Here is a 14,140-nt window from a genome sequence, read left to right as displayed (position 1 = left end):
ATGTAAGAAGTGCTGATGGCAGAGTATATAAACTCCATTTATGCTGCAGAAAAGTATAATGAACACAGAGGCACTTTAAGGGGAATAGCAGTGAATTTCAGTCTCAATATATAAAAGCCCTATGCTCAGCGTTATTGGCTCCGTGTAGGTGTACATTCACTACTAGCTCTCATATACTCAAACGAGAGAGAAGAATTTGTCTGATCTCCCTGTCTGTGACGTTTCAGTGAGAATCAATTAGGAAAATGGAAAAGGTGCTTATGACAATCCCTGGAATGATTCTCTGCAGATAATGGTACAATTTGGGCTTTGAAGTTGATAAAACTAGAACAGGAGATACTTCATTTGAGTGTAAATACCAAAATGAGCATACCGCAAGTTCACAGAGTCTCCCATTCATTTGTAATATCGCTTTAAGTCTCAAAGATCTCACATTTGGGAGAATTGTTTTTCTGATTTCTTGCTTGAGGTTTACACACTAAATGCACTTTGGCTATGATAATAGCATTTGTGAATTCTTAAATTACATGGCTTTCACCTTTAAAAGATTATTCATTCTAGCAGCAGCATCTGGTAATGTCCCAGCATTGATTTCCAAGCATCAAATAATCCGTGACTAAACTAAAATAGTGCAAGACACAGATTTCTCTCTTAAAGAATATCTCCCTTTTCAAAGATATTACCCTGAATGCAATTCCATCAGATCACATTGGCTTCCTCTAACTGGGGTCAAATGTAGTTCATCCAGAAATGCAGCAGTATGCTGACAACATTGCTAGGTCTGTATAACCTTGACTTCTAACATGCCGCCTAATTCAGCTCGCTAATTCAAGTCGAGAAGAAAGTGGAGCCAGTAAACAAATTAACAGGAAATCATTTGATCATACAATTTTTGATGCTCTGTGTGCCACAACCAGTGCAAATTACCTTATGTTCATAATCCGTAACCTGGATCACTTAATAAAACATGCTTTAGCGCATTGTAAGGGTAGGATTGGTTTCATTGTACCCACAGAAAAATGTGTCTTGGACACTGTAGTCGCAGCACCAAGCACATCAAACAAGTTCATGAAAAAGTAACACTGGATAGAAATAGCATACACATATTGCCATGGGATAAAAATATGCATCATACACGTTGTGCAGTAGATAATCTAATGCACAACACATCAGTGCATGATACAATCATACAATATCTATTCTGTATGGTTGAAAAGGAGGCCAGTTTGGTCCTGCACAGTGTTTATTTTGGCTCTGAGGGGAGGTTCAGAAGTCAGGCTTTTGACAAATGTACAGTTTGGTCCATGGTGAATAAAATGTCAGTGACTGAATAAAGGGATTTCTCTTGTGCTGTTTGTCCAACTCTCAGTCAGACAAAGTGGAGTCTAAGACATCTGAGACGTCCACCAGTTTCTCACTTGTGAGACCAATGCCATCGAGGCTAATTCAAAGCATGTGCATGTGCAAAAAAATTGAACTGCATCACTGCCATACATCGTCTGAAAGGCAGACAACTGGTGCAGATGCTTTGCCTATAGCTCTGTTGCAGCTGCTCTCTGAATTAAAGACACCATGTATAACATTTTGGGGCAGTTTCCCAGACGGGATTAAGACCAAAAGCCCTTTTAAACTGGAATAACTCAAATTCACTATCTGGGTCAAAGATTGAAATAGGTCTAGATTGTTCTAGATAGTTCTAGAAATCTAGATTAAGATATCTTAATCTAGATGTGAGTGATGTAATCTCAAGGTGAAAGATTGGTGTTTGTCCTTTAGTAAAAGGTTTAAATTAACCGTCCAAGGCAGCAGGTTTAAATTCAGATTCCTGCTGTTTGTCAGAGGAGAAACAGCGTTCATCCTGTGTTTCTGCATTTCCAGATCCAATCCAGGTTCTATGAGTTTCATCAGGTTTTGAAATTAAAATAACAACCCACAACTCTTTTATACAAATAAATGTCCATTTTTCATGCCCTTTATCGCCAATTGATACCACACAACAGTGACTGAACCTGTAGTCAGTTCATGGAAGCTGTAACTTTTGCTTTTTGAAGAATCCTGCGTAATAGAGGGAACAACAGTGGCATTGTTCCCTGTTCCATCTGTGGGTTTTTTGAGGAGTTTTTTCTTGCCCACTATGAGGATTAACTCAGCGGGTGTCCTCCTGTTTTGTTTGCTGTGGGCCTGTAACACGCTTTGAGACTGTAAACAGTGATTTGGGGCTCTAAATAAACTTAAACTTGAGACTTGTTTGAAATAAATGTGAGACAGTAAAAGAAATAGAACAAATCAACAGTCCTCATTGAGAGCGCTTTTTTAATTTAACTGCACAGAAGTTGTGCCTGCACTGAGTGCAGAACACCAAAGCAGTGACTTTCTTCTAAGGGTTGCACTCAGACTGAGAAAAGCATGGATCTGGTTTATTGTCACTTTAGATTTAATCAAGGACTCCATAGTCCAAAAGTAACTAATACAAAATTAAAATGGGTGAAGAAAGTCACTGCCTGTGTTTCTCAATTGTAAGGCCACGTTTCCCATACACTGTGTTGCTTCCTGTCTCCCTTACCTTTACTCATAAGGATTAACATGTTGGAAGTGATTTTTACGTTGGCCTTTCCCTCCTTTTGCATTTCCAGAAACTAAAAGTGTATCTTATTTTTCAAAGACATCGCCCTCTTTTTGTTTTGCTTTGTGCTGTAAATCATTCACTCATTCACTCATTTTCAAACTGCTCATCCATATCAGGGTTGCGAGGGGCTGGAGCCTATCCCAGAGCACCTAGGGCGCAGGGCGGGGAAACACTCTGGACAGGTCGCCAGTCCATCGCAGGGCACACACAGAGACAAACACACAGTCGCATTCTGTAAACCAATCCAGTCGATTTGTCTTCAAATCCAACCCCGCCTCACATCATATAAAATGCACTGTAGGACCTGCCAATCTTCTTAGTGATGGTCTTGTTTGTTTACAGTAATTACACTAATGCCTCAAAATTGATGTGGTAATGATTTATTGATTTTAAAACGCTATGTATGGCACAATTAAAGAGAAGCACTCTGTCTTACTGTCAGTCAACAGTTCACGGACTGGAACATCGCTGCCTCACATTCACTGTTCTGGGTCGCTGTGTGGCTTTATTTTCATATTACCTTCCTGTTTGTCGGTTTTAGTTTGCAAACATGAAACTATGGAGGCTTGCTTATTTGTAGGTGTGAAATAGGCATATGTCTTTGTCACAATCATTAACATCCCCCAGCCGTGTCTCCAGAAAATTCCACCCTTGCTACGCTGATGAACTGAAAAAAAAAGAAAGAAAGAAATTATCTGGGAAATTAGCTTGTTCATTGAAGGATGCCATGCTTATCACCTCCCATTTCATACCTAATGCTCTCCATTGCTCGATGATCCGCTTAGCCACACATTGTTTCTAAGTAGCTTGCATTCTCTGCAAATCTCCTTATTTACAAGTTATTTGTGAGGTGGGGGCAGAGCCAATTGTTCTGTGCCTGTAGGATAATGTCAACTTTTCAGTTCAGCTATTGACAGGCTGCTTTCCCCGAGAAGCGCGCTGCAAGTTGTTTTGCCGGTGAGTGGGAGTTTTTCTAGCCTCGATCCGCAACATTTAGCTCATCTGCTCATTAGACGGTGACCTTCACACTAATGCCAAACACAGCAGCCAGCACCAACACACCTAATTCAACCTATCTCTCAGTTCTGCAGAGATCACAGGGGAACAAAAAGTGCCATTATTTATTGGTGCACTGATAGATGCAAAAAACAAAAATGGTCAGAGTCAACTCAGATTTCTGGTTTGTTTGGAGTTACATTTTTAACAGAAGCCCAGGGCTTTCATCGCGGCCTTGATGTAAAATTCGATGACTGTTTTCCACTTCCACTCCGTGGCCTGAAATTTGATTCTTTTCTATTTTGTTCATGCTATTTTTCTAAAACAGTGAACAGTCCGGTTTACACTCCTGTAAACTGACCCAAATTCCCGGATATTATACCAGTTCTCCAAAGAATTAAAGGACCATTATAAAATGGGTGTTTCAACCAAAAACTCAAATTTGAAAATGGTATTTTTTAGTTCTAACACATGATTTGCCAAAATGGTTTGCTGCAATGTAAAATGTAAGTTAATTGTAGGCCCACTGAAAACCACTGGTATGGTCCTTTGGGGAAGTAGTGGGGAAGTAGTGGCCACCTGGGTTGCACGGAGATAGAGAAGTCCTTTGCATCCCCTTTTCAGCTTATAGATGGAATGCCTCTTTGCAGGTTGCCACTGATGAAGACATTAATCCAGTACCTCAACACACACAGGAAGTGTGGAGTAAGGCGCATAAGATATTTCATTTGTTTCAATACAAACAAGGTTACTTGTCATTGTGGACTAATAGGGAAGAATATGGTGTGTTGAAACTTATGCCATTGGACAGACATAACTACAACTGATGGCCTCTTTGAAAACCTTGTATTCATTTCAAAGGCTGAGGGATGTTAGAATTTAACAGAGAGGGGATTTTTGCAAATTCCTTCAGTTAAGAAACTGCATTCAGTCTTTTAGATTATATCCAAAGAAGAGGATAAAAAAGTATGACAGAAATTTTTGAAGCTCCCAGATATTGCACAATCATCTGTATTCTATGAAATGGCAGCACGTTTCACAACATACATTCAAAATCCCTACTTTCTCTAATTTGTATTTTTAGGTGAAACAGCCCCCTTATAATGTTCTGCTTCTGCAGCTAACAAAGTCATCGACATTTATAAAGCACAGAACTGATAATTTGCTGTGAAAAAGCAAATGTTTCCCTGGGAACAATTATCTGGTGGAGGGACCGTTTCACTCCCTCCAGTTTCAAAACACAACAGCACTGCTGCTTTTAGGAAAACCTGGACGACTTTATTACAGTGATGGAATACTGCTGTGAAGTTTGAAGTCACTGAAAGTTCATTTTCATATCGTTGTGGAATGAATAGAAACGAAAGGCTGAATAAAAGACGGAGGAGGAAAAATGATATTGCAGTTCTAAAATACAACTGCGTGCTTTGGGAAAAGATTAGCAGAAATATGAAGTATATACATTATGCAGATATTACTCTACACATGCAAAATCACTGCCTTCATCAGACCTCTGATCTGACGAAGAGATATGAATGTTGAATTTGAGCAAGTGGTGTGAGTGGTGTGGTGTGGTATTGTTTCAAATGTCAGGTGGCCAGTAAGGAATATTAAAAATAAAGAGTGATGGAAATGTAAAAGTTCCATAGGTGCTTTTTGCATCTAATATGGGACTGTCGAATGGTTTCTCCTTTATGGGCCCGAGTGGTTGGGACACGCTCCCACCAGCACTTATCCAATTCTTCCCGACTGTGAGACACAAATCTGTGCTACCCCTTACAAAAAAAAAAATCACTTGAAATCACAAGTGTTTTGGAACACGTGATCTACAACCACATGTGACTTAATTATTTCACAGGTGAAAAAAACAAAGTGAAAACACGTGTTCCAAAACCACATGTGGTGTATTTCACATGTGATTTTCATGTTGTTTTCACATGTGGAAATTCTAGTTCAGAAGCCAATCGCATGTGAAGATGCAAATTCCACATGACTTCGTGTGACCAATTTTCTTTTCACATGTAGAAAACTTCACAATCCTGTGAAAACAGCAAATCACATGTGTGATTCACATGCAGTTCACATGACATTGTTTTCTTTTCACAAGTGAAAATGTTAGTTCACATGTGAAATGTAAATTTTCACATGTGACATTTTCATAAGGGACCAGTTGGGATTAACAAGGCACAGTTTGGTTTGGCACTGGCAGGATTCATTAATGCAGACAGAATCATACTGAAAAGTTGCATACCAAGTTACAAAGATTGGATTTAACTTATGCCCAATATGGCTTCACAGGAACTAGTGGTAACCTAGCTATAAGATTCTTACATAGAAAAGGGGAAGATATCTAATTACCACAAAGCCAAAAGATAACAATGTATGTTCTGTAGGTTGTACACCGCATGGGTATTTAAGGATGCTGCAAAAAGCCACACTGTGTCATCATTTTTGTTTAGTTCTTGCTTCTGTTTTAGAGCTCTTCTTCATTTCATAGTTTTGTCACAGTTTAAGGCTAAACATGATGTATTTAATTTGTGAATGTTGGCTTTACTTATCAAATAAATAAATACATTACAAATTCTCTCACTTCCCCTATCTAGAACACAACCTCGCAAAACACTGTGATATTCCACAAGATTTGACAATTTGGATTTGGCTTCAGCTAAACACTACTCAGAGGCAGAGCTGCTCTGGAGGCTGAAATAATCTTATTGGTTGAATTAAAGCTCAGTGTGCGGAGCCAAAGCACCAGCTCCCCTGGCTAAGTAATGTTAGGCTGAAGCTCTGTGGAAAAGGCGACAGGCAAGAAAGGAGCTATCCGATATTATGAAGCCTGCTGCTGTTGCCACTAACCCAAAAAAGGCAATCTAGACATACTAAGTTGTCTACATTGGCTAGTTCATCTTTGCAACCTTCCCAGTTCAAAGCCATATTAGTCTTAACTCCCTGCTGACCTTCCAAGATCATGAATGCCATGGAAGAAGAAGAAGAAGAAGAAGAAGAAGAAGAAGAAGAAGAAGAAGAAGAAGAAGAAGAAGTTATAGCTATTTATGTCTATGTTTTGACCAGAATTATTTTGCCATTCAAGTTTTGAAAGGTTAGTTAAACTTGGTTCTGAAAAACTGGGACTTTGATGATTAACTCAACCCCTGAGATTGCGCCTGCCTCCAGAGCAGCAGCTGTGTCTCTGAGAAATGTTTGTCAAAACTCCAGTCTGCTAAATTCCATGACCTGTTGGAACCAGGAACACCAGAGCATAGCCTCCTGAGGGATTGTTTTGCCTCACAGAGACGCCCACTGAACAGATCAGTCATAGATCTGTGGTCGGACGCTTATAAAAGGTAAGGTAAACAGGGAACAATAAAAGCAATTGCAAGGTGTGCTGTCTGTCCAGACACACTCAGGTTGTAACTACTCAGAGCTAGCCAGACATGTGTTCCCTCTGAGTCTGCTGCTGTCATCCCACTGAGAAACCTCCTTATCTGAGGACTGATAAAGGAATCTGTTGATGTAATGGGATGTAATAGGACACACGGTATTTCCTTCAACATGCTGTATTTTTCCCCGCAGATGAACTCCCTGCTTCTGAACTGGAATCCAACCAGCGTGATGTAAATAGACCAGACGACTACGAGAAACCCAACAGGCCAGAAGTTCACAGGATCTCCTCACAAAGGGCTGCATCCCAAGACAGAAAGCAGCGCTCTCCAGTCTCTTTCTCTTAATCTATCTATAGAGAGAGCCCACAGCCTCTGTAGGCATGAAAACCTCCCTGGCTAATCAATCTGTACTTTGTTGATTCACAAAAGGAACAAAATGTTTTTATCATGAAAATGTACGATACTATGTGAGAAGAAGACTGGGCTTGCAAATAAAAAAAAAAAAGCAATTTTCCTATTTAGCGTCAGTGTGGCTACATGAAAAACACATCAAACACAGTCATTCTGCTCAACAAATGATGTAGATGTTGGAGATTGTGTGTGTAGGAGATAACAAGTCTTAGTGTGCTGCTATGCTGGTCATTATTTTTACCAGGTGTAATAACTAAGAGGGACATATTTAACAGAGATTTTATTTCATTTTGTGATTTGGCTGCCAATAATGCCATAAAAAAACACAAATCACAAATGACATTATGATTCACAGGGAACCACATACGGCTGACATCACTCTCTCCTGAAACGGGACACACAAGTAGGACAAGTGATTGTTTCCTCCAGGTCACCAATGTCAGTTTTCATATTGCTGTCGTAAATTTCAGTGTGTGTGTGTGTGTGTGTGTGTGTGTGTGTGTGTGTGTGTGTGTGTGTGTGTGTGCGTGTTTGTGTGTGTGAGTGTGTGTGTGTGTGTGTGCGTGCACGCGCGCGCGTGTGTGTGGGTGTTTTGCTGGGAATGGTGGTAGTGAAATATGTGTATGGACATAGTGGTAGTTGTGGTGTGTGCATGTACACCGTGTGTCCCTTCAAGATTTTATTTCATTTAGCATGATTAATAAATTAAATAATTGAGAACACTGAGTATAAGCTATAGATGGATAGATATAGATATTTATTCTTTTCTGTCTGAGCAGAAAATAAAAGAGCATTCCCTCCTCCTGCTGGTTCATTTCCCCACTTCCAGCCATACTGTCTAATGCAAGTCAATTAATTAAAAAATCACCCAGATAAAAAGAAAATGTTTCTCATATTTCTGGAATATAAGAGATGCATAGACTCAGTGCGACAAATTGTATGACATATGCTCAGAAATTAAGCTACTGTAATAAGGAAGATTGTTTTCTATTGCTCTCATACACGCCCACACACACCACCGCACCACATATACACACACGAACTCATGATCATAACCCCCTTCCCACTGACACACACACTACCACCACTACTAGCACCTACACATATACAGGTAAGGGATATATGCTCTAATGAACACCCACTAGAGAGAGGGGGCAATAAAGGGAGAGGTTCTCATATAAAACCTGGCCTACAAACTTTCATTTTATATTATTTTTATTTCAAATGTTAACCTATGAGCTCTGCAGCAACAAGTTACAGACTTGTACTTGTTCCACACATGGAATTACTGACATTTTAACAGGGCACTACTCGGACGCATTCTGTTATTGAAAAATTGTGCCAAAGTTGTTTTAGTTTTGCCCCAACTTTTTAATACACTTCCCTTTTATCCTCTGAGATAATGGGGGAGAATGTGCTTCTGAACAACCTTTAATACTACAGACAGCGCTGTGAACCACTTCATACAGAAGCTTCAACTAACACATGGCATGGGGAAGAGAGGGGAAATCTGGGGACGCACTTACTCCAAAAGAGTGTCCAAGAGGTCAGGGCGGACAGCAACATGTTTTACAGGGGGGTGGAAGCAAATACACTACAAGGTAACAACTTTTGAAATGACAGGAAAAGACGGGAGGTGAAGCATCTCACCAAATCTCAAGACGTGTGGCATCCCATGAGAATATCCCACAAACTGTAATAGCAGCAGTAGAAGCCTGACGGTGCACCTGAATCTCGCATTCAGCAGGAAGATAATCTTCATGGTGCTTGTGTGGTGCACAGGAATTATTCCCTGGATCGGTAGGTATATTCCCCGAATCTTTTAATTCTTTCCTCCCCTTTAACGTGAAGCAGGCAGACAACTGAAGATCACGGCATGGTCACCGGCGGCGGAGGAGAGGGCAACGGTTTCACCAGATCCATTTGGCCAAAGCAACTGCGTGTCCGGCTTCACTGCGCCAAGAAGAGGCAGCCCTCCGACTCAGCTGAGGAAGATGACGGTGGAGGTGGTGGTGGTGGAGGTGGCGGGGCATCCATGTTAGGCAGGGCAAAGCTTGAAGAAATCCATTCACGGGCAGCCTGGAAGACACAGACAAAGATGAGGGAGGGGGGGAGAGGCGGGAGGCAGGGAGGGAGGGAGAGAGCAGAGGTTGCTCAGGATCCAGTGTGACTAGTGTGGAGCGGAGAGAGCGGCGGTCCGAGCTGCCTCCCCAGCCCAGGCTCCTTCTGCTGCACTGCCGCACAGCATCTGACGTCGAGCCAAGACTAGTGGGAGCGCACACAGGGTGGATCGGGCATATTTCTCGGCTACTGCTGACCACACTTCGCCCCCTGATCTATATCGGTTGCCGAAATTGTCACATCGCCCCCCTCCTCTCATCACCCTCCCTTCCCTCCCTCACTCCACTCTCTCTCCCTCTCTCTCTCTCTCTTTCCTCCCTTTCTTCCCTGATGTCGTGTCCTGGCAGCCGGCGCTCTCCGGTCTCCCTCAAAATTTTCCTCGGCTCGGTTCAATGGCCGCGTCGCTGGCAACGGAGCGCCGCGCCGTGCACCGCCGTAAAAAAAAAAAAAAAAAAAATCAATCTATGAATTTGAAAAATCGCTTGTGTTGATCGGGAGTCGCTCAGCCTTGGAGTCATGTGAGGGCTCTGTGAACCAAAGCTGTCACTGTGCACTCAACATGACGAATAGCCTCGGGTGGCCCAAATGTATTTCAACACTGCTGTTCTGTCTTTTGGAACAATTTTTTTGTTGTGTATTCAAGCCGACTTTTTTCTTACCCACATTGGAAAAGGCGTTTAAAGCTGAGACAACAGTCCGATAAATGAACCCTGAACACTATACAAAAAACGTGATTTAATGTGAGACTTTGGGGTACAGTTTCTGACTTGTAGCTGCGAGACAAGTGTCATATCTGCTCTTAAATATTGATCTACTACTTATACATAGATTGAGAGGCTAGGAATGTGGGTTTCAAGTGTCACACTCATGATTTGCCTATAGGCTTCTCTGCTGCGGCTGTTCCATTACTTAAAAGTGCGGAACTATCAAATGGCTGATTAGAAAAACCCCAGTAAAATACCTTTTTTTCCCTTTTCATATGTTTGGGTTAATTTTACTGAGTAAGCAAAAAGAAATCTAGCGATAGACACACGTATGCCCGTGGTATGTCTGCGTCTGTTACCTACAGTGGATGAAACATTTATAAATGATAAATAATCCTTCTTTCATTAAGTTTGGCTGACAAGGTACACATTTCTAGTACGATTCTAGTATCATTGTAAACCTTTTGTATTCCTTCTCTAAAGTGTATGACCTATCCGTTATGTTGCGTTTCTGGAGGCCAAAACGTTTTGAGCTGCAGTGACATAACGGTAAATAAAAAAGGACGGTAATTATGGCCCCAAGTTGGTGATCATCAGAAGAGGAACAGCCACCAGTATAAAGAAAAATTGCCTATATTTTCAGTAGAGTGTTAATGTATGCGTTTCCCCTTAAAAGACCTCATATAATTCACATTAGGGTGATGCTGCTTACTGTGGGTTTATAGTATGAATTTACCTTATAAATGTTTATGTCAGACTTTAAAGACTCTTATCTAGAAATAATGAAGTTGGTAAGTGGGCCAAGTGGGATACCCTACACTGCTCAACAATTAGGTTAAGTGATGCATTTTGCTTCAAATGAGAGTTTGCGTTTGACAGCTGTTCTGCAGGTTTCAGCACCGTGGACAGCGACTCCGGGACTCCTCATCTGCTCCCATTCATTCTGTCAATTTCCAAAAGTTCCTCACTCTCTGCTAAACCGTGAGGGGCGCGTTATGAATCTATTGAAGAACTTGCTGCAATTTAAATGTACTTCTATACACTCCATAGCATTTCCACGCAGTGTAAATAGGCGCAGTCACCTTGAGATTTAAAGGAAAACAAATCTTTTCCTCTTGAATCGATGGCTGCCAAATTATCCGTGGGCATTTGTGTTGGGACCGAGTCCATATGGTGATATATTCCCTAATGTTATGATACTATTTTACTATCCAGCCTGGCGCCACATTATTATCACATTCATCCACTGTGGCTAACACACAGGCCAGACAACTGCAAATTGTTTGATGACACCCTCCTTGATATATAATTCCAGTATAATAATATGCTCATCTGTATGCGTAAATTTAAATTTAGAAAACGGACAACCTCGAAAATAGAAATAAGTAATTAGTATGGAGAATTTGGAAATATTAGAGAATGAAAAGCAACATACAGTGGAACGTGCAAGCTGATCTCTGAGTTTGTAAAACAGACTAATTATTTTTTAAGTCTTGAGCCTGTCAGCGAACGAGTCGCGTATGCTACTGATGGAATAACACGTGTTTATGTCTTTAAATGGCAGTACAGAATTTGATACTGCATTTTAAGTCACATAGATATGAGAATAACGAAAACAAGCCCATATATAACCCCAGGAATAAAAAGCCGCAGTTCCTTGATATAACATAGCCGTGCGTAATGGGAAAGAAGAGGGTTGTGAGTATAAGGGATTGGCAGACAAAATCAATTGACACCAAGGCAAATTCTGATCCATATTTTATGATTTTTTTTTTTTTTTTTTTTTTTTAACATATACAGGCCTAGACATCTCTTTTTTACGGCGCTCCCAATGCCCTTTTGTGCATCCGAAAAGGGTTTCTTAAAAGGCTGAGCGGAACTCCTTCTACAGCCAACGCTGCGTGATAATAAAGTTGATATAAGGCTAATGTGCTCATCAACTGTGGGGATTTACATGCGCGACTCGTCTTTGAGTTTCCATCCAGCCCCGTGGACTGAAGACGTTATCTACAGATCATTCATAAAGCGGATCACGGTAGACATTTAACGACCCCCATAATGTCTTCTCAACCCCACAACACTGAAGGCATCAGCCCGGGGAGGTGGAGGAGGAGGAGGGACTCGAGAAGGTGACAAGCGTTTCCAAATAGAGGTCGGGCAAAGACATAGGAGGTCACGTCTCTCCACGGCTTATTAAACAGCAAGTCGTAACCTTTTAAGACATTCAAATTATCTTTTGCGTTTACGAGCGGACAGCCAGAAGCGGCTTTCCCCCACAAAAGAGAGCGAGAGAGCGATGAACTTCAAAACTGACCGGCGAGGTGCGTTAACAGAAGACCGCAAGGGTTTTCTGTGCGTTTTGCCGATTGGACGCGATGTCAAACAGCTCTTACTTCAGTCTTACCTGTTTCCAAAGCTATACAACCCCCGTCTTGCACAGAGATGCGGTGCAAAAATACACAGCCGCGCGCTGAAAAATGTAAATCAATGTAACTTTGTCAGAATAGGCTTACCTTGGGTGGACTTGGAGCAGGGAAGAGTCACCAGAGCAGCACAAAGTAGTTGGTTTGTTTCAATGGAGGAGCCGAGTCGCTTCCCTCGCACTCGCATCTGGGTGCGCTGCGCTCCGGCCGTAGGGGAGACACGCCTCCTGTCGGACGGCAGGACGCACTGCTTAAAGCAACAGGGGGGCCAAACGCCGTACCGTGGGACCCACCGATCCCGAATCTGCCGCTTCCCCCGGCGGACTAGACTGGGTGTCAGGTCAGACTAAAGCACATTATAATCCTTAATCCCTTCACAGATGGATAGTTCAATTCCAACACTTTCTGTCGGCATTTACATTGTAAACCAGACCAACAGCCTTGCAGAGTATGTATGGGATCGTGAGAAGGCGATGTCTGGCTCTCTCCATACCTTACCATGTAGTTTTTATTGTTGTAATAGAGAACAAAGATAAACAAAGTGCACAGTTAAAGGGGCAAATGTGCAAATTAAATCAAATGTGGTCAAGCTGCCAGACAGTTTTTAGGTCATTGACGGACTGCCATCATATCAGAGGTGGACAGCACTGACAGTCTGATAATAGATACTCAGTAAAAGGCCAATATCCTCCTGTACATCACCCAGACGTTATAGACACTGCTTATCATCCATTTTAACATTCAGCGTGGCACTGAGAGGGAAAAAATCTGATGAGATAATCCCCCTTGTTTCCAATGCAGTTTCTAGAAACAAGTGACAAATCTTAAAATTAGGCAGGTCACTCCACAAGTACAAAAGTAATGTCACTCAACTCAGGAAAATCCTTGACTTTCATTGGAAACAAGCGAAATTATTTCACTGAGGTTTCTTTCTTATCTGTCTTTTTTCTTTTTCTTTTTTTTCTGAATTGAAAGCTTGGATAATTGACTTGTTAGGATGGATAGCCCGGACAGGCTGCCTTTTCTCCACACCATGTCATGCCAATCAAAGGACAAGATCCAAAACAAGGGGCACAAAGGAGACAGAAATAACAACAAGATACACAGTTTTAGTGGTAAAGGGGAGCACGTCTCTGCAGCGGTGGAGGCCTGATCTGAGGACACTGACTGGAGCCAAAATGAATGGGAGCTTTGATCCCACCCCCCTCCTCAACCTACCCCTCTATATCCACCCCATCCCCGCTCCCCCCAGTGTGCAGCATGAAAAGTTGAATTGTGAGGAGCTAAAATAAATAGTCAATGACAGCTCTGTGATCCAAGAACAAGCTCTACTACCCTCGCCATGGGAGCAAAAAAGGGGCTCCATCCCATGTGCGTGTATGTACACCACCCTGTTTAATATGTACTTGATTACAGCCCAGCCAATCTTCCATATCAGAGTGGAAATGAATTATTCACCTATCCTGCTGAAGCAAATCT

The 14,140-nt window shown here is 41.8% G+C and overlaps 1 protein-coding gene across 1 annotated transcript in view; it reads right to left on the bottom strand.

Annotated features, from left to right (window-relative positions):
• LOC115373660 (glutamate receptor, ionotropic, kainate 2) overlaps positions 1-12,847 on the bottom strand; it is a 233,538-nt gene extending 220,691 nt beyond the window's left edge. The window contains exons 1-2 of the mRNA XM_030072153.1: positions 12,752-12,847; positions 9,064-9,492 (exon numbers count right to left, since the gene is read on the bottom strand). Coding sequence (XP_029928013.1) covers positions 9,064-9,175 — 112 coding nt within the window. The 5' untranslated portion in view covers positions 9,176-9,492; positions 12,752-12,847. The remainder of the gene's footprint in view (positions 1-9,063; positions 9,493-12,751) is intronic.
• Positions 12,848-14,140: the final 1,293 nt, after the last annotated feature.

Source organism: Myripristis murdjan, chromosome 16 (genome assembly GCF_902150065.1).
Source record: "Myripristis murdjan chromosome 16, fMyrMur1.1, whole genome shotgun sequence".
Taxonomy (NCBI): Eukaryota; Metazoa; Chordata; class Actinopteri; order Holocentriformes; family Holocentridae; genus Myripristis; species Myripristis murdjan.
This window is presented reverse-complemented; position numbering and strand designations above follow the sequence as displayed.